At 36.9% G+C, this 22,654-nt stretch overlaps 3 protein-coding genes across 3 annotated transcripts in view; 1 reads left to right on the plus strand and 2 right to left on the minus strand.

Moving 5' to 3' along the window:
• The first annotated feature begins 2,028 nt into the window (after positions 1–2,028).
• LOC137273974 (uncharacterized) overlaps positions 2,029–22,654 on the plus strand; it is a 90,512-nt gene continuing 69,886 nt past the window's right edge. The window contains exons 1-2 of the mRNA XM_067806905.1: positions 2,029–2,442; positions 19,706–19,749. The gene's annotated coding sequence lies outside the window, so the exon portion shown is untranslated. The remainder of the gene's footprint in view (positions 2,443–19,705; positions 19,750–22,654) is intronic.
• On the minus strand, positions 8,799–9,341 carry LOC137271896 (mucin-22-like). The gene has a single exon (XM_067804281.1). It carries the CDS (start codon positions 9,339–9,341, stop codon positions 8,799–8,801), a length of 543 nt encoding a protein of 180 aa, XP_067660382.1.
• On the minus strand, positions 9,522–9,992 carry LOC137271897 (uncharacterized). The gene has a single exon (XM_067804283.1). The coding sequence runs from the start codon at positions 9,990–9,992 to the stop codon at positions 9,522–9,524; it is 471 nt and encodes a 156-aa protein (XP_067660384.1).

Genomic DNA, 22,654 nt, shown 5'->3' on the forward strand with positions numbered 1-22,654 from the left:
GCCGATCTGTCTCTTGCACTGTCTTACATTTGTGTGAAACATTTTTGCTAATCTGTTTTTTGCATTGCCTCAGTATCTTGTACTTGCTCAGAAGAGTGTCTTTCGAAAATGTCACCACTGATATCTTAGGACTCGAAATTGCTCTTAGCTGCAATTCTGTGAAACCTGTTTAGATGTGGATCACTAGGTTTTAGGGTTCACTAGTTTTAAATAGAATTAGCTGCAGTAATGATTGTTGAAGATTTTACAGTCATGTAGAGGAAAGAATTCATGTCAGACACCTGCAATGTACACAAATACAAGTTTCATGTCAGTGTCAGGATGTTTGCAAATCAACAACAGAATAACAGCATTTATTGGCATTAGTTGGATTGGAGGAAGTGAAGAAATTATCCCATGTAAAAGGTTTAAGTTCCTGTTAAAAAGTTTTGATAGGTTTAGATTAGTTAGATAGTTATTCTGGAATAAACATCTTGGTGAAAAATATATTTTCCATTATGAAACCAACCTACTGAGATAAATAACTTAAACCCTGAATACAAAGACTTTGTAGCAAGTAGCAAGAACAAATCTATGTCAATGATTTGTCTTATGTTTTGAAAGCAATTATTTCGTGGAGACAGCAATTATAGGTCTAGGAGATTTCTTTCTTCTACAAGCCATAGCAGGGTAGCACAGTGATTAAAGTGTTTGCTTATTACACCTAAGGTCAGGGTTTTTGGGGTTTTTTTGAGGGGGGTGGGGGGTTGTTATATAAAGGAAAGTGTGTGAAACCCGTTGTTGGGCTACCATAATATTGCTGGATTATTACAAACAAGAGTAAACCCCAACTCACCCTACTAAGATGCTCATCATTAATTGTTAGTTCATTATACAATCAGAACAGAAAAATCTTATTTAAAGCTATTCAAGATTTCTGTAGTTGTAGTTCTGTTATAACAGTACCTGCTGTTTCAAATAGGATAGCGCATCTGACTAATCATAAAAGTGAAATAATATTAAACAATTTACATCTGTATAAGCAAATCAAAATTATTCCAGTATTTTTTTAACCTATATATAATAAAATTTACCTTTTAACTGTCAATTTTCCTAGATTAGAATTGGTCCCCAGCAGGCTATGCTTGTGGTAAGCGCATGGTCAGGCCCACTGACTTTGTTGACTCATATCACCCATTGTGTAGATCAGTGCTCATAGTGTTGATCACTGGATTGTCTGCTTCACACTCAGTTATTTTCAGACTGCTGATGTATTGCTGTAATATTGTTGAATGTGGCATTAAACAGCAACCAAACCAAACCAAATCCTATCTGTCTGTTTCTAATGATTGCTTGTGCTTGTTATTGTAAATATTGTTGAATGTGGCATTAAACAGCAACCAAACCAAACCAAATCCTATCTGTCTGTTTCTAATGATTGCTTGTGCTTGTTATTGTAAATATTGTTGAATGTGGCATTAAACAGCAACCTGTTTCTAATGATTGCTTGTGCTTGTTAAATTTGTAAATATTGTTGAATGTGGTATTAAACAGCAACCAAACCAAACCAAATCCTCTGTGTCTGTTTCTAATGATTGCTTGTGCTTGTTAAATTTGTAAATATTCAGGGAAAGGGGTTTTGTAAGTAGTATCTCTAGCTGTTCATAACTTGTTCCCAACCCTTTTCGCCTTGTGAATTAAATATTTTTAAACTACAACTGAGCCAACTTACTCACTGACTCTCTGACTCACCACACTCACTCACCAAACCCACTCACTCACTCACTCACTCACTCTCTCACTCACTCACTAGTCCTGTTATACACGAATCCTGTTGTACCCATCATTGCTGCTGGAATGTCCCAGGAAGAAGGTGAAAACCCAACTTACTCGTAATGTTAATACCTACAATTATCTGACTCAGATGTCTGTCGTGAATCATTGCAGTGATTTTCTCTGCAAGCACTGTATTACTGTTTTGATCAATAAATATTAGGAATAAGTTGCCTGACTACAATGTGATGTATCAGCAACAAGTCCAACCTCTCTGCCATCTATCCATTCTCCATCAATGTCGTGTGTCGCTGTCAGAAAGATTCGCACCCACTCTCAAGGCGGCAGCAAAAATGCTCAATTCCTGTCTTAACGAGACATTGCGCATATTTGCTGGAAGTGTGTTTCTTCAGCAGGCAAGGCAACTGTGATGAGCAGCACAATAGTGCATCATTACAGTACTGATCATCTGTGTCGACTTTTGCTTCAGTGTCATTTGGTAGAAGATGTGTGCTCTCTTGTGACACGTTAGTTGATTCGTCTTTATCTGATGATCAAACATTGCCAGCTTCTTCCATTACAGCAATCTTCTTCAATGGAGGTGAAATTGTCACAACAATACAGCTGATGATCGGCATATCACAACAGTGTGGTTGCTGAATTTTTGTGTCGATCATCTGGACGTCACAGGTAGGGCAAATATATTGACGTGAATCATTAAAAAGGGAAAAAGATTTGTCCTTAATTAGAACACCTCTCTGTATTTATGCTTTTACAGAGTTCGCTTATATGGATCAATAACACTTTGGGATATTTTTCTTTTACTTTGCTTCTATCATTTGTTAATTGACTTACAACTTTCCCCAACATCAAAAGGTAATCAATCTGATTGTTTGCTAGTGAACAAACACCTGTTAATTTTTTATCAGGCTTCCTTCTAATTACTGTTGAAAATAGTGAAGTGTTTCTTCCCTAACATTAATTCTGTCTTTTACTCAATGACCTCCAGTGAGAAGTCTTTTATTTCCTGCAAGGCTTCTTAGGGAGGCTGGTGTATAATAGAACGCATATCCTTCTGACATTGCCACTGTGTTCTCCATTGTGGTATAACATGAAAGGGTTCTGTAATAGCCTGCCTACTGGTCAGACTGCCCAGGCAGTTAACACATCTTGGAGGTCTTCCAGCCCACCGTCTTGATGGGATGATTTCATAGAAACCTCTCTTTTACTCAAGTTGATTCAGTTTCAAACGATGACCTACAGTTGTTATTGCTTTATGCAATTTTAAATCATTTCCCTGTTTTTTTGTTTCTTATTAAGTTTGTGTTCCATTTTACAGACTGTTCTATTTCATTCTGCAGGTGCTCCATGTCCAGACAATGCCTTGAATGTAATGACATTGTACTGTACTTTGTTTGGTAAGAGGCACGCAGTTATCGAGTCGCAATACTTCATTGTACACAATTATGTCATTCAGGCATGATACTGGGTCGGAATCCTGACAGTTGGTTTGTGAGCACCACTGTCTTGTGTTTTATTAGAGTATACATGTCTAATGCTTTTACTTCCTGGCCTCACTGCCTGACATTAGGTTGTTATCATAAAACTGATATTGTCCATATTGGTGTTAAACATAATACTCTCATTTACCAGGAACCTGGATACACAACACTAACATGTGATATTGTACAAGAAACTCCCATTAAAGTTGGACAATACAATAGATAGGATGAATAAAACCTGATATTTAACATCTAGATGATGTGATGTACATAATTACAATCTGCATATGAGATCTGTAGCAATCTGATCAGACTCTGGGACTGCATTTGTCAATGTTTGACAGTTGTTTAATAGAGTTTCCCTTTGCCATTCAATTTTTCTCAGTTTAACAAACATGAAATTCACAGATTGTTTGTATTGGTTGTGATTTTACGTTCTCAAATTACATACATTGTATATGTTGCATTATAGTTTCTCCACGTCCAACAACCAACACCTCACTTAAACAACCAATGATACACACATTTAACTCTCCAAATGACATACCCAATAATGAACACATTTAACAACTGACCTACACATCAATCCATATATCCAACAATCCAGGGCCCCGTTTCACAAAACTCTCGTAAGCCTAAGATCTCGTAAGTTTTGTCGTAGCCATTGTGCCTCCTATACTGAAACACAGGAGCTACGGATGCTACGAGAAAAGTTACGAGATCTTAGGCTTACGAGAGTTTTGTGAAACGCGGCCCAGATATTTAACAACTGACATAACCCAACCCCCATGATGCTGTAGTTATGAGCTGACTATGAAAGGCATTGCACATATATGTAACCTTGTTGATGTTTCCCTCAAATCAGGCTGTATTGGGTTCCAGTTGAATTTTAATTGCTTAGGATATTTTGGACTCATAATTTCTATTAAATTAAATTTGGATAAACACGTGTTGATGAAACATAGATGTACACAGCAAGGTGTCACTGCAGACTGGCAAAAACATTATTCATTATTTCATGCAGTGGTTTTATGCACGTATGCATTTATTTATTCCCCCTTCAGAAGATTCACAAAAAATATCTTACGCACTTCTCCAGCTAAACTTGTACCATATGTTCCGGTGTATTTCCAGCCAAGTAATTGACTTTCCATTGTGTGTGTTTGTAACAAGTGCTGTTGGTGACACCTCAGAAGATTCACAAAAAATGTCTTATGCAGTTCTCCAGTCAAACTTGTACCATATATTCCAGTGTATTTTTGAGCCAAGTAATTGACTTTCCATTTTGTGTTTTTGTGACACCTCTTAACTAACACCTGGTGCCATGGATATTTGACAGTGAACCAGAAACACATGACCGGGATTTGTCTGATTCACACAAATGACTCTTTGTACAGATTTCTTATGGACGTGGGCATATTTTACAGCACTATTGTTTGTATATGAAGTGTTTAAGGTGAGTGGCTGATCAGTATGAAATAGACCTGTACTAATAATGTATTTATGCATAAGAACATTCATTAAACAAAACAAATGGTTTCAGTGTAAAATTTCAGCATCAGGTATTGCCAACAAATATATTAATACATTACCTGTGAATGACCATAGCATACAGCTGTAGCCTTTGCAATAAGAAAAGACAACATAAGTCATCTTAAGGGATATGTCACAGTGGGTCAGATTCGATGAAAAGGATTTTAAAGGGCTATGATCAAAATTTATGTTGGATATCTTTTTCTGTTAATACTATTTTATTTACTATTTAAACTCTACTTACAATCATTTCTATGCTGGCATTGCCAGTTATATGTATATCAACTAAAAATATTTATTTTCTACTGTATAATAAAAATGCTGCATTTTTTAAATATGTTTAATGTATAAAGGAAAAATTAGCATAGATATATCATTTTAAAAAAAAAAAAAAAAGTTTAGATAGATAATGGACAATTGCATGTGAATCATGTGGGCTTATGACAAATTACTTAAATATAATGTCATTGGAACTTGCATATAGATATCAATGAAAATGAGATAACAAACAAAGACTTATGTTAAGACAAACATTGTTAAGATATACACAATACATTGATGTGAATGTGTATCTTTGTATTAGCTGTGCTTGTCTACAAGCAGGTTGGCTGGTTGTTAATGAAGCTCTTAACTGGGATACGATAACATATGTCCACAAAGTCAGCAAGCCTGACCACCCAGTCCTGTAGTCACCTTTTTAGGACAGGCACAGGTTGCTGAAAAAGAAGTTTAACGCAGATCAGTTTTTCTACAAACACATCCAACTGTCTGAATTCATGGAGTTCACCAGTAATGCAGGGAACTTTTAATTGGTGACTTGTCAGAAATGTGCGATTCCCAGCCATAACATGTTCAGCTACTTTCCAGGAAGGGAGATGTCACCATATTATTGAAAAAAAGTCATGAGACACATTTACAATCCTTTTGCTATAAGGTGCTGTTAAATATAATGAAAAACTGCTATTTAGGAGCAGCTAGTATTATTGCCCATGTATATTTACTGTGTCATCTGAATATATGAATATCTCCCAGTGTTTTATGGATACACATCTCTTGCAGTAGAGAACAGTCAGATTTATTGCTGGTGCGTGCATGGGCAGTGTATCAAAACCTGCGGGACTTGTGGAATTTTTAAACTGCTTTATATAAGGAAATAGAAATCCACACACTCAAACGTCCACACCCAGAATAATCCACAACCATCTTTCCCTTCAAGTATCCACACTCAACAATTTATGTCCTGTCTCACAATCTCACACCCAGCAATTAACAAATCAATGGGCATACTCAGTAATCCACAATCAACGTCACGCCCAAATGATCAAAATCGAACAAGTTATCCATCCAGTTATCTACAAATGCAATTTTTTTACATAATTCATCCACTCAGACAACTGTCCGCATGTACAAATCACCTTTTCAACAATCCACACATCCGGTTGTTCACACAAGAACAATCCACACACCCAACAATCAATCTTCTCTACAATCCAAGCAAATAACAATCCACCTTCTCACAATCCACACAAACACCAATCCCATACATAAACAATCCACACACCCAACAATGCACCATCTCAGCAATCCATTCAAAATAACAATCCATAGAAATAACAATCCACACAAATATAATCCCACACATAAACAATCCACCTTGTCAACAATCCACACACTTAATGCTCCACACATTAACAATCCACACTTTATGTAATTATAACCACAACTAAGAATAGGGTTGTTTATGGAAAGAAAACATAATGGACTATATGACCATCCTTGAAAACTAACTAGCTTTCTTCACAGCCTTACCTTCATTAAGATTGTCAACATAATTAGCCTCTCTCTTCAGTGGCACTGAGATGAGACAACCTAATATACCTCAATGGGTAATGACTGGTCTCATCGGTCAGTTGTCCAGGCCCTGTGTGTAGCTTGTTTTGGGTCTCCTCTATTTTGACATTAAAACTAAGATAATGTAATCTTTGAACTTGTTTCCCATTTAAGTGCCATCATGGCCATAACAGCAGCCATTTTGAAACTGTGGACCAGAATGCCACAGACCGTAGTATCTTATATTAATTATATTACCGTGTATAAGCTTACTCCTAGCTTGACCCTTGAAGTTAGTGTCAAAATGGTATGTTTCATACATAAACCAGTCTTGGATGTAAAATGTAAGTATGTTTGGTGAGATATTAGTATCTCATAAAGATTGTACTGACCTGACCATTATTTTAGAAACCCATGTTTGTTTTCCTTTTCCTATTCACAGTAATATGTTAATCCATTCAACACCATAGGCTGGAAACCAAATGAGCATAAATCATTGGCAACCTAGAATAAAATCAATGCTTAAAAGTTGTCAAAAATACATTATGTTAATCAGCTATTGCTCCATATTACAATTTAATACATGCAATTGGACTGAAATATGCCTATTCTTACATGTATCAGTTTATTACTGTTTCTATGTGTGGACCACACCCTCGTTTGTTATGCAGGTGTTCAAGTTTTTTTTTAAATCTATGTGCCACAAGGAAAGTGACTTTAAGAAAGAAATTTGTCCTGACTAATTTCCACTTACCCTGATTTTATGACATAATCCTGATGATGTAATTATGAAAGAATATGTCACCATTTTTCGAAAAGTGATAAATAGCAAGAAAGGTAACTCTAATTTATTATCATTGCAAAATTTAATAGCTACATTTAGAGCAGATAGGAAATGAAACCTGAGTTTATTTGCAGTTTGAAACCATACTTGGAAATTATCTTGTAGCCAATGGACAAGCAAGGTGCCATTATTTGATTGCCTGATAAGAAAATTGACTTGTCCTGGGTGTTGGGTGATGGGATTTTTAAACCCCTATTACTGGAACCAGCAGAAATCAGATGTTGCTTGTGTGTCACCAAGTACTATTTTGCCTGCCTGAGATTCCATTCTTAGCAGGCTGTAATGCAATATTTCTGGTAAACAAAACACAAATAAATTGTGAAAGGTGCCAGTTGAGCACAATTAATTTATTCCTGCAGGAAATCTGACAGAACTAGTTCCACTTTGAAGGTGGCATGACCCAATGATCAAGTGCCATAATGGCCGATTAAGTTACTCAGCTTTGATATAAATCAAGTTACCAGAAATGTTCAGCTCTCTTGTGTCATGTAATGGGCTGTCGTTGACGACCCATGTGGACGTGTGACACACAGATTACCCTTTCCTGATTTCACCTCATCACATCCATCATGCTTTCTGCTCTGACGTTACCATAATGGATTTTGCATTTTTGTTATCTACGAGAAGCTGTAGATAATGTGAATGCATCATAATTTGGGAAACGGACAAGAAAAGCTACTGTATAAATATTACTTGAGCATGTTCAGTTTATCTGCAAAATTCTTTTTGTAAGTCCCATCTTTTCCATGCTGGTGGTAAGTCCCCTGTCCCCCATGCTGGTTGTAAGTCCCCTGCACTCCATGTTGGTTGTAAGTCCCTAACCTATATGCTGATCATAAGTCCGCAAACCTCCATGCTGATGGTAAGTCCCCTAACCTATATGCTGATCATAAGGCACCTACTCTCCATGCTGGTCAAAAGTCCCCTAACCTATATGCTGATCATAAGGCACCTACTCTCCATGCTGGTCAAAAGTCCCCTAACCTATATGCTGATCATAAGGCACCTACTCTCCATGCTGGTCAAAAGTCCCCTAACCTATATGCTGATCATAAGTCTGCTCACCTCTATCCTGGTCATAAGTCCCCTAACCTATATGCTGATCATAAGGCACCTACTCTCCATGCTGGTCAAAAGTCCCCTAACCTATATGCTGATCATAAGTCCGCAAACCTCCATGCTGATGGTAAGTCCCCTAACCTATATGCTGATCATAAGGCACCTACTCTCCATGCTGGTCAAAAGTCCCCTAACCTATATGCTGATCATAAGTCTGCTCACCTCTATCCTGGTCATAAGTCCCCTAACCTGTATGCTGATCATAAGTCTGCTAAACTCTATGCTGCTTGTAGTCCCCTTTCCTCCATAGTGGTTGTAACTCCATTGTCCTCCTCGCTGGTTGTAAGTTCCCTGTCCTCCATGCTGGTGGTAAGTCCCCTGCCCTCCATGCTGGTGGTAAGTCCCCTGCCCTCCATGCTGGTTGTATGTTCCCTGCCCTCCATGCTGGTGGTAAGTCCCCTGCCCTCCATGCTGGTTGTATGTTCCCTGCCCTCCATGCTGGTTGTATGTTCCCTGCCCTCCATGCTGGTTGTATGTTCCCTGTCCTCCATGCTGGTTGTATGTTCCCTGCCCTCCATGCTGGTTGTATGTTCCCTGTCCTCCATGCTGGTCGTAAGTTCCCTGCCCTCCATGCTGGTTGTAAGTTGCTTGTCCTCTATGCTGGTTGTAAGTCCCCTGTCCTCTACAGTGGTTGTAAGTCTCCTGTTCTCCATGCTGGTTGTATGTCCCCTGTCCTCCATGCTGGTCGTAAGTCCTCTGTCCTCCATGCTGGTTGCAAGTTCCCTGCCCTCCATGCTGGTTGTAAGTCCCCTGTCCTCCATGAAGACCAGATAAAAAACTGTTTTAAGTCATGATCATCAATCTTTGCAATCGGGATGCATACATGAGTTGTTGAAGACCAATTCTTATCTGAATATTCACGGTTAGGTTTCTCTTTCAGGTCAAAGCTGTGATCAATGTATGGCACTTTTCCAAGGTCAGGTTACAGTGTCATGTTCGGCTTATTCTGTGTATCTGTACAGATGATTGTACAGCTTCATGTCCAGTGCATAATACAGGTCATAGTCCAGAACACAATACAGGGTATTGTACAGGACATAGTCTAGCTTCATGTCCAGGACATAATACAGGTCATAGTCCAGAACACAATACAAGGTATTGTACAGGACATAGTCTAGCTTCATGTCCAGGACATAATACAGGTCATAGTCCAGAACACAATACAGAGTATTGTACAGGACATAGTCTAGCTTCATGTCCAGGACATAATACAGGTCATAGTCCAGAACACAATACAGAGTATTGTACAGGACATAGTCTAGCTTCATGTCCAGGACATAATACAGGTCATAGTCCAGAACACAATACAGAGTATTGTACAGGACATAGTCTAGCTTCATGTCCAGGACATAATACAGGTCATAGTCCAGAACACAATACAAGGTATTGTACAGGACATAGTCTAGCTTCATGGTTATGGTAGAGCTTTGTGTCCAGGGAATAATAAGGTCATTGTGCAGCTTTATGTCCAGGGCATATATACAAATCATAATAAAGCTTCATGACCAGGACACAATACATGTTATAGTACAGCTTCATCGCCAGGGCACAATACAGGGCACGGTACAGGGCACAGTACAGGTTATAGTACAGCTTCATGTACATATTGTGTGATTACCTGTTGATGATTGTTCTATGAACCAAATAATGAGTAAAGTTGGTCATTGTAGTTGACCCTTCAAACTGATTGACATGCCAAGGCAGCTTCATGATTCATGTAGTCCCCTCCTGGGTCACGTGGTCACAGGATAGTGACTGGATCTTCAGCATGATTACACGATGCCATTTAGAAAGTGGTCAAATGCAACATATGTCATATTTGGGATTTCACTTTCTTAGTAAAGTACTAAGGGTGCGGGTTCGAATCCCGGATGGGACTCAACCGAAAAAAGTACTAGAATTTGTGGAAGTCGCGGTGGCTGAGCGGGCTAGGCGGCTGACTTTGTGTGCTGGCGATTAGGTGCCTGACTCTGAGGGTGCGGGTTCAAATCCCGGATTGGACTCAACCGAAAAAAGTACTAGAATTTGTACTTTACTAAGAAAGTGAAATCCCAAATATGACATATGTTGGATCTTCAGCAGTTTCACATAGCTGGTGTATTTTGAAGACCAACAGTGTTACAGCTTTAACTGTTTTGAGCAACCCTTGTGATATAACTGGAATATTGATGACAGACCCTTGTAATGTAACTGAAATATTTAGACAGACCATCATGATATAACTGGAATATATAGACAAACTATCATGATATAACTGGAATATCAATGACAGACGCTTGTGATATAACTAGAATATTGCTGACAGACCATGTGATGATAATAACTGGACTATTAGTGACAGATCATGTGATATAACTAGAATATTGCTGACAGACCATGTGATAATAATAACTGGACTGTTAGTGACAGATCATGTGATATAACTAGAATATTGCTGACAGACCATGTGATGATAATAACTGGACTGTTAGTGACAGATCATGTGATATAACTAGAATTTTGCTGACAGACCATGTGATGATAATAACTGGACTGTTAGTGACAGATCATGTGATATAACTAGAATATTGCTGACAGACCATGTGATAATAATAACTGGACTATTAGTGACAGATCATGTGATATAACTAGAATATTGCTGACAGACCATGTGATGATAATAACTGGACTGTTAGTGACAGATCATGTGATATAACTAGAATATTGCTGACAGACCATGTGATGATAATAACTGGACTATTAGTGACAGATCATGTGATATAACTAGAATATAGATGATAGACCATTGTGATGTAGTAGTAATTAATATTGCTGACAGGCAGGTAATACAAGATTTACTAGTACAAGCTTGCCATCATTCAGCAGATTCCCTCACCAGATCCTGCAATGTCATTCACTGTCCTAGGCAATGAAATCCTGCTTATAAAGACTGGTTATCTTGGAGATTAACTTTCTCTCTTTGGTTGCTCCAGGTATGTGCCAGGTGTGCCAGGTATGATATGTAAGTCTGTGAATCAGTATTTAGCTGGACACACAGCACTCAACACACATCTCACAAGAAGAACCCTTAAAATTACTTCCATGTTCGGTAAATTATTGAACTGACAATAATTTCAGTGATATGAAGTCATTCTGATGAGCCAACACCCTCTATTTTACATAGCACTGTGTTCAATTAAAAGTCCATATTCTCAGTCACCCTATTACTCCGTGACCAACAACTGTTTCAGCATAAAAATATCATTTCTTATATTTTAATAAGCTTGTGTATGTAACCTGGCCTGAAAGAAAAATGAAATACATCTGTTCTGGCCTCCCTCAGGAGTGGATTAAGATTAAAATATTCTCTTGTGCTTTACATGTGTGATACAACTGGTTGCCTGAAACAATAGCCTGTGAAAAAATATAAGCTTGCTGAAAAGGCACTATCTTGAAGGTCATGTATCCAAGGAAATGAATTTGTACATTTCCATGTTCCTCAGGAGAGCTGCAGCCCTCAAGTGTGACACAGTACACTGGTTCCAGCCGACAGGTTAATCATAATGAAAAACAGCTGGGGAATAAAATAAATCACTTTGCAAGAATTGTCAGCTGTAGTCTAGAGATATGATGCATGATATTTCCCATTCCTACATTTATGTGTGTTAATTTTCCAACCCTCATACATAAATGTATGCCATACTGGCTAGGATTTCATGAGAAAAATATTGAATTGTTTTCCAGAGAAAGAAAAGTTTGAAGGATGTGATTCCTTTCTGTAACATACTGGCCTTTGCTGATTATACACAGTGTGCCAGTTACCTGCTATGATCTGTAGTGGCAGATTTATAGTGTATCAAACTTTGAATAAACTTTGTCAACTCTATTCAGTTGTGTCCATTAGGAGATGAAGCAACTGAAATTTTATGTAGACCCACTGCAGAGCAGATATATACTGGACAAAATGAGTTAGGGATATCTGAAAATTTTGAAATTATGGATAATGATCTATGTACTCACTGACACACCGATAAAATATCAGTCATAAAAATACCAATATCCCTAACTTGTTTTGTCCAGTAATCTTATTCCACCCCAGGCCATTCACAGTAGTGTTTTGAAGTGTTTCTAAAAGTGTATGCTGAGTAAATACAGTCAGTGTTCTATTTTCTTTAAGCAAAGCATTTTATAAACAAGTTTATCAACACTATACAATTACAGTTATTACTTGGTCACATTTTTATGTGAGTAAAGGAGTTTTACACCACTTTTGGCAATATTGTACCCATGTGAGGAATAGAACCTGGATCCTAGGTGTTACAAGCAAGCGCTTTAACCACTAGGCTACCCCAATGCCCCATTAAAGGTCACATGCAAGCAAAAAATCAAACATAATGAAACCACAGTAATCACTAATTCATGACATATGAAATGCATTTCTGATCATGAAAAAACAAATAAACAAAATTAAAAGCATAAATGTGGAATATATTGTACTTGGGTTTACCTCTGTCAAAACGAAGAAGCCGCGATACTGAACCGAGTCAGAGCTGGTGGCTGTACACTCAAGAGTAACAGAGCCTTTTCATTGGCCGCTGGTGCATTTGCCGATATGCTTAGCCGGCTCTTTATTTATGGCTTATAAGCCCTATCGGTGTTAATTTCAAATTGCATATTGTCAATGACTGAAGTTGTACATTGCATGTTGTCATTAGCAGACAGGCAGGCAGGCATATAAGTGTCAATAAACTAGACATTGAGTTTTCTCTTTGACAGGTCTGCTTATAACAATCAACATGTTTATTTTTATTTTATGTAACGAGTAGACTATTTACTTTCTTGTGTACACAACTAAGATTAGATTACTGCTCACAACCACATACTCTGGACAGACATACTGATTCAAGCTCCGCAAGCCTATTCACTGTGCATGTCTTATGATTGTAGCGCAGCATAGCTGTTGAAACTACTTTTTCCCCCAGCGCTGGGGGAAAATTAGAGAATCGTTTGAACTCTGATTTTGCAGGCTTTTTTTTCATTTTGATTTTTTTCAACTTCATAGGTTTAATTGGCATTTTTGTTTCGGTAAGTGTATTCCGAAAGGTGTCAGAATCTGCAAAGTTGTGTTTTACATTGCATGTGACCTTAGCTGGGTGGGTGGGTCGGTCGGTCGGTCGGTCGGTCGGTCGGTCGGTCGGTCGGTCGGTCGGTCGGTCGGTCGGTCGGTCGGTCGGTCGGTCGGTCGGTCGGTCGGTCGGTCGGTCAGCAATATTGTACCCATGTGGGAAATTGAACCTGGATCTTAGGTGTGACAAACAAGCACTTTAACCAATAGACTACACAACTGCCACTTTAATGTTAGGGCGCAGGTACTTGTGTAACTGTTGAGAGCTTCTGGGAGAGCAGGACATGCTTAGACCTTTTCATGAATACCTGGTGTCACCACTAATTTTCAGTGATCATTGTAACAATTTTCACTAATGTTTTAGGAGCAGTGGGGAAGCCTAATGGTTAAAGCATTCACTCATCATGCCAAACACCCAGGTTCACTTTCCCACATGGGAACAATGTTTGAAGCCCATTTCTGGTATCAGGAATATTACTAAAAGAGGCAAAAATTCACCCTCTCCCATTTGACAAATCGTTTTCATTGTTTCAGTGGTGATCCAAAAAGTCTGTAGTTTTTTAGATGTTAAACAGGCATACACATCAATGATATATACAACAAATATGTCTCAGAGCATTTATTTAGCATTATACTACAGGTTTACTTCATTTGAGCACATGTACTACAATAATACGCTTTAATTCTTATACTACAATAATACATTTTCATTTTTACAGCACAACTACCATGAGCCTGCTAATGCCTACACAAAATGTTGCTAAAAGTGGCAGAAATTGAACTGCTGGATTTATAGTCAACATAAATAAATACCTCTTCATGTCGATATTTGTTTTGATACTTTAAGTCTTAAGTATACATAAGTCTCAATGCTGAAAAGCTGAAATCCTATAATATACAACTGCTGATGGGTATCCTAGACATTTTACCTTTGAACATCATAGCACTTGCATTTTTCAAACATGAAAGGGATCATTTGGCTGCGATTTAATTTCTCACCCCAGTCGTCAGTGATTCAATCAATGTACCCAACCACAGTTTGCCTCTATGAAAGTGTTGCCAAAATGGGTGATGGTTAAATACACATAGTAAAATTAACAATTCCTTTCAACTTTAAATGATATAAAACTTACATTACTTTCTTAGGCATCTCATTTTCAGCCATAATTATTAGTTCAGTATTTCATAATTAAACCACAGATATCAGCTTCAAAGTAAAAACATGAAATATTTTATACTGGTTTCATATATCCAGTGGCTGAAATGTGAAAAACTTTTGTGACAGTGATCTGATGAAGAATTTGTTTCCAAGATAGCTGACATGCCTCTCTTATTTTGAGTTAGGTCAGATGTTCACAGGTTTCTTAATTTCATCCACTGAAAAGAAATAAGATAGCTCTCTGAAGTTTTAATGAATAGATGTTTGAAAAAAGAAATACATTAGAACATTTTATGGAAATCATATACATTAGCTATATCTTTTTATGTTCTTAATTTTTGGCAAGGAGTAATGACGAATTAAAAAAAAACATTTGAAATGTTATATCCTTTCAAAGGCTTAGGATGAATATAGTTGCACAGTTCACAAACATGAAGATGCAAATTGTACAAAATGATATATAAAGCGTAGCACAAAACCACAAAAGATACAAGCGACCTTGTCCCCATGACCTTGACAAGGCTTCATTAAGAGCTCAACTCTTTCATGGACAGATGCATCACAGTAAAGATTATCAGTTACACGTAAGAAGACATCTTTCATATATTTCCTTCAGGGCTATGAAAGCTACAATCTTTGTGCAACAATAAAGCCTTTGTCCATCCTGGTTATTAACTCTCTAGAAGCCCCATAATATAATTGTTACTTCAGTCAAGTATGAATATTACAAATTCAAATAATACTTGTACCTTTTGAGTTTGATAATGAGTGAGTGAGTTTAGTTTTACGCCGCACTCAGCAATATTCCAGCTATATGTCGGCAGTCCGTAAATAATCGAGTCTGGACCAGACAATCCAGTGATCAACAACATGTGCATCAATCTGCACACATGGGAACTGATGACATGTGTTGACCAAGTCAGCGAGCCTGATCACCTGATCACATTAATTGCCTCTTACGACAAGCATAGTTGCCTTGTATGGCAAGCATGGGTTGCTGAAGGCCAGTTCTACCCCGTGATAGAATAGAACCACTTCACTGGTCAGTTTGATAATGAATGTTATGAGATTATTAAGAAATTATCCTCTTGAAAGAATAAAATCAAGACAGATTGCTGACCTGTTAAAATAGAAAGTGAGTGAGTATGGTTTTATGATGCTTTTAGCAAAGTTCCTATTATGCCCAAACCCAGGAAGCATAATGGAATAGAATGTTATCAAGTTTGACATTAGGTTCATTTCTGATGGGTTATATTTCAGTGCATTTTCACTCAACAGTTTCATGCATGGGTTTTATTTCAGGGTAAATATATGCAACAATTTCATGTACATTTATGGGTTATATTTGTGGGTAAATATTTTGAAATTTTCATATGTTGGTATATTCTTCCAACAGTTTCATGTACATATATGGGTTATATTTGTGGGTAAATATTTTGAAATTTTCATGCATTGGTATATTCTTCCAACAGTTTCATGTACATATATGGGTTATATTTGTGGGTAAATATTTTGAAATTTTCATGCATTGGTATATTCTTCCAACAGTTTCATGTACATATATGGGTTATATTTGTGGGTAAATATTTTGAAATTTTCATGCATTGGTATATTCTTCCAACAGTTTCATGTACATATATGGGTTATATTTGTGGGTAAATATTTTGAAATTTTCATGCATTGGTATATTCTTCCAACAGTTTCATGTACATATATGGGTTATATTTGTGGGTAAATATTTTGAAATTTTCATGCATTGGTATATTCTTCCAACAGTTTCATGTACATATATGGGTTATATTTGTGGGTAAATATTTTGAAATTTTCATATATTGGTATATTCTTCCAACAGTTTCATGTACATATATGGGTTATATTTGTGGGTAAATATTTTGAAATTTTCATGCATTGGTATATTCTTCCAACAGTTTCATGTACATATATGGGTTATATTTGTGGGTAAATATTTTGAAATTTTCAAGCATTGGTGTATTCTTCCAACAGTTTCATGTACATATATGGGTTATATTTGTGGGTAAATATTTTGAAATTTTCATGCATTGGTATATTCTTCCAACAGTTTCATGTACATATATGGGTTATATTTGTGGGTAAATATTTTGAAATTTTCATATATTGGTGTATTCTTCCAACAGTTTCATGTACATATATGGGTTATATTTGTGGGTAAATATTCTGAAATTTTCATGCATTGGTATATTCTTCCAACAGTTTCATGTAAAGGTTGTAATTATTTCTGTGATAAAACAGCCAACAGTTTCATATTAAGATTATATTTCAGAGTACATTCATGTCCACAGTTTCATGTTAACATTTGTGTTTGGTTAACAATATATTAGCAAAATATCATGTGCCTTATTGAACATTTTTCAGGATGCTAGTCCAATATTGCTTTGGTTAAAAATTGTCTCCCATGAAATATCTTGCTTTTACTGATATATTTTCCCTCACATTATAGTTTAATCGCCTCTGGATGATTTGATGGGTTAACAAGGGTTAATGTCAACCTTATAATGAGGATATTTGCTACTTTCTTTGTTCCTTGTGTGGTTTTGCCCGTCTCCCAAGGGTTAATTGGTCTGTGGGAAAAATGATTCATCCGTAGGAGGAGGGCTGCATGAGACGTGTGTTTTGTGTGATGACACTGAGTGGGACATCACGATCAATGATGTCCAGGGCCTCATTCCTGGGATGTACGGACATGAAATAACAAGGTGATATAACTGTCCATATTATCACTGGAATAAGTGCAGTGTGGTGTTTGTTTCATATTTATTTTTGCATCATGCTTTGCAAATCATTTTGATCAGAGTATGGCGCAGGTTAATTTTGTTCTGGAATATGGTTATAATACTGTAGGTGTTAACGGGAGTTTTCAAACATAAATGATACACTGGGAGCTATGTCTGCAGTATAGGCAGGAGCATGACAAACAGGTATTGTTTGACATCAACTGTATCAACAGTTCTAAGGGATCTTAATCTGTATGGGCCACATTGTATGATTATTGTATGATTCACCTAAACATTTACACAGGTTTTTTGCCTTGTGGTCAGTGCCAGGTGATAATTGGTTAGTGCAGGTAAGAATATTACAGGTAGGTCAGTTTTGACCAGTGTTCTTTGTTCAGAGAGGCTTATTTGAGATCAGTGTGAACATAGTGCTGTCATTATACTATCTACAAGGCAGATTTATGATTATTCTGCTAGGCAAATTTCCAGGCTCATCAAATCAAAATGTATTCAGAGAGATTATAATAGTTCAATAGTTTGATGTAGCTACCTGTCTTTACTTGTTGATGCACCAGATCATCACAAAGTATGATTGTTGGTTGTGATTCAGATGATGGTTGATTTTTTTTTAAATCACTTCTATGTTTTGTTATTAATATATAATTATTTGTTAATAGTATTCATTTAATTGTCTTATTATGCACCCACCATTTATGGCGGGGGGCATATAGGGTCACCCTCCATATCCATCCACATGCCTGTTCATCAGCGAAACAGGGAATGTACACTATCCACCTCTCACCAGAAAATGCTCTGTTGAATTCAATGAACATATGGATGGGCTTTCTTGGGACTGTAATGGTGTGCATCTCATATTTTGTTTTTGTATTTTATTGGTTTTTTAGTTTAGAGACATTTGAACTTAGGTACATTTTGCTGAATCTCTCTATGATGATGGTGTAATAGGGGATGATGGGGGAGTTGTATGTTATCCATTTCTCCTCAAAAACTACTTTATGGAATTCATTTAGATTACACATGTGCTTTAAAGGGACTCTAAAGGTGTGCCTCTCATATTTTGATTTTGTACTTTCTTTTTCCAGTTTGAATGCTGTTTGAACTTACATAAATGTTATTGAATCTCTCTCTGAATGTATTGTTTTAGGGCATGAAGTCTATCCACTCCACAAAAGCTACTCTTCAGAAATGATTGAGCTTCTTCCTGTGTTTTATTGGGACTCTAAAGGTGTGCTTCTCATACCTTGTTCATCCAGTTTCTTAATTTTGTCTTTTCTACTGATGTTTGAACTTAGTTGAATTTGGTTCTGTTCATCCTGTTCATCCCATACAACAGGGGGTGCACTTTATCCACTTCTCATAAAAAAAACAAAGCACAAAACTGATTTAGCTTACATATGCCTTTCTAAAGGTGTGCATCTCATATTTTGTTTTTGTATTTCATATTTTTGTTTTTGTATGTGTCGAGACATTCGAACTTGGATAAATTTTGTGGAATTTCCCTCTGATGATAGTGAAATAGGGGATGAAGTCTATCCACTCATCCACAAAACCTGCTCAACAGAATTGATTATGCTTATACATGTGTTACATTGGGACAGAAACGGGTGCATCTCATAGCTGCATGGATGTTTATTGAACTTCTGTAGTAGAAAATATTAACCAGAGCACATTCAGTAAAGGGAACACTTTCTACAGCAGTGGGGCATCCATCCTTTTTTTGTGAAATTGTTTTAATGTGAGTTTTGACCATCACAGAGTAAACCAAGAAATTAAGAAGCATGGGCTCTGTTATGACCTCAAAATAAGATTGGGACTTCCAACTTTCATCCTTCCAGTTTTGGTGTATGAAAATGAGATCCAGCTTTCTTCCATGTTTTCTGTATTAAGTTAAGTCCCAATAAGTTACACCTGACCAACATCTAGCCCGTCTGTAAGTAATCTTTATGAACTCCTGGTACTAATGACAAAAATGTCTATTTCAGAGCTTTTCCACAAGAAAACGTAGCATTGGTGAATAAAAACATAGTTACACAGTAGTGTTGTATGAAAACTGGTCAAGATGAACACTAATTAGTTACTTTGTTTCAGGTGGAAATCACACTAAAGTGTCAAGTCACAGAACCATCTGTCAGGTAAGCCCAGTGTAATTGTATTGTTATATGTGCTTTTATTTGTCAAACGATAGTTATCTTTAGCCTGAAACATTGTCAAAATGACATAAAATGATAACACACTCATAAAGCAAGGCAGGAATATTAGCTGTACATTGATGATGATGATGATGATGATGATGATGATGATGATGATGATGATGATGATGAAGCATCATGAAAACATATTTTGTGAATATATTCCTGGGATGGTTCTCATCCTGACCAAAGTCATACCCATAAGCTGAATCACTTCTATCCCAGTCTCTACAGTTAAGTATTAATGGACAAATCAGCACCTGTGTATACTGAACTTCATCAAACACAGTTTAGTTCATCAGTTATCTGGCCTCTCGGCTCCTAATGACAGATTGATGGATCTTTTTCCACATTTGCGGTTATTTTGAGCATTCAGTCACTGCCAATTTCAAATGTTACTAAATGAAATCTGTGTGTTGAAAAAGAGCCCTTGTTGAAAAAGAGCTCAATTTTACGGACTCTGTAAAATTGCTGTGTTCCTAGTAGTTTTGGGAAACCATGTCTCTTTATGTGAAGTCTGACCCCTATGAGAAATGACATTACTCTTGAATGCTATAAAATCAAACTAGAATGTAATAATTTTAAGACAGAATGAATAACATCAGGAAACAGTGGATGATGTCATGGTTCAATAGATGGTGTCATAATACAGTGGATGATGTCATAATACTGTGGGTGATGTCATGATACAGAGGATGTTATCAAGACACAATGGATGTCATGACACAGTGGATGATGTCATAAGACAGAGGATTATGTAATGACAGTGGATTTTTTCATAATACAGTTCATAATGGGTGATGTCATGGCACTATGGATGACATCACATCTATTGTGATAAGTTGATCTGCTTGATTAGCAGTTGTGAAATTTGTTTGGTAATATTGATGACATGTGACATTTAATGAAAATGGTGACCATTTTGCCGATCCAAATGGCATGCTTTCAGATTTGGGATTGAGCAAAGAAATACTCATCAAGAAAAGTAATGATGCACAGTGAAAGTCCCGGAAGCTTCAAATGCCATTTCATCATGTTTTTCAACCAATCAAATTGCAATATTCGCTACCATTCATTTTACATTCCAGAATAACGTATATATAAATAGAAAGAGAGGAAAAACTTATGTGCTTGGGAGATTGCTGTAAGGGAATGAAAGTACTTTGCATTGAAAGAAACCACTTTGTGAGATTGATGTTGCTTCCATTTCTTGCTATTTAATTCACGTGAAGCCTCCCTATATGGACTCCTGTTGAAAAGGTTCCAATGTTCAGTGCTTTCTGTTTACGGAAATCTATGTGCTGTACTTGCTAATTCTGACTTTTCTGACCTGACCATGCCTATTCATAACTGCATCAAAATATATTTACAGGAAATCAGGAAATCATGAAAGTTTGTGTGCACAGAGGATGCCAAATTTAAATTTGACAGCTTGTAAAATGAAAATCAATATTTTGAAATTTTGTTGTTAAGCATGCAGCATCTTACATTTTTTGTGTCATTTTTTTTGTTTAAGTACAAGATAAGAAACATGTTCCACTTTAGCTGAAATAATTTGTAAATTCAAGTTGCATAACACTGATCAATTCGCGTTTTTTCTTGTCCATTGACAGACGTTACTCGAGAGGCGTATATAGCTGTCACGCTAAAAGCCTTGCGTCTGGACATATTTCAAAATGTAATATTGTTTTTCAGCTCTAAGCTCTATGTCACAAAGATATTCTCCCAGTGGGGAGGTAGACGGAAATATATGTTGACAAGTAAAGGGATGAAACTGTCACAGTAACTATAGAGTTTCAGGACTCTGTCACAGGAACAGATAGCACTACTGGGAACTGTCACAGTAACATATAGTGTTGGGTGTTTGTGTGGGGGTGATCTACATTCTAGAGATTAGTCAGGATATATTGTAGACTTAAGGGAAGTTTTATAATTCTAATCTATGGGGAAACAGTGCTTGTTGTTAGACTTGAAAAACCTATAAAGCCCAGATGTGTTTGCATTGTGAATGAGTATGTTTCAGTGGTGAATATCAAATGGACGAAACCTTTAGACGACAGTTAATATTTGACTATATCTTCAAAATATGTGTGCAACTCAAATAGCACATCATCATCTTCTGCTGCAGTCAGAAAAACATGGTGAAGAGCTCCCGGCATTAGTAGTATATACTTCATTATGTTATTGGAAAAGGAGAACATGTCTAGGGCCCGGTCATCAGTTGTGTATTTACCTACTCATGAGACAACGTAATATGGATGGCCAACATTTTCAGTGCAATTGCAGCGGTTCCAGTGTTTTCAAAATATTGGAATTTGGACCAGTCAGTCTGCTGTGAATGATGCTGCAAAGAATGATCCATACCATTTTGGGTATAATATCATATGAACCTTGAATCTGACCTGACTACCTGAGCCATTTCGTTAAAGCTTACAACTAGAATAAGATGCAAGGGACCCTTTCTAACCCAGAATACCCACAGGGAAAGCAGTATAGATTGTTAGGGACTTATCCTATATTCGAATCTCCACAGGGAAAGCAGGATGGGTTGTTAGGGACCTGTCCTGTGTTTGAATCCCCACATTGAAAGCAGGATAGGTCATTAGGGATCCATTCAAACCCTGAATTCCCACTTTGAAATATGTATAACAGATCACTATAAAACAACTTTTTGTTCTGAAGTGGGAAGTGGGAGCAACAAAATTGATATCTTTGAAGGATCTTTTAGAATGGATGCATATAAGTCAAAGATTTTGATAGATATCACCCTCTTTCTTTGTTAAATATGATGTTTTGGAGTTATTTCTTACTTCTGCATCAGGAAGAAGTAAGAATAGACATAGTATAC

The sequence above is a fragment of the Haliotis asinina genome, chromosome 2 (genome assembly GCF_037392515.1).
Source record: "Haliotis asinina isolate JCU_RB_2024 chromosome 2, JCU_Hal_asi_v2, whole genome shotgun sequence".
Classification (NCBI taxonomy): Eukaryota; Metazoa; Mollusca; class Gastropoda; order Lepetellida; family Haliotidae; genus Haliotis; species Haliotis asinina.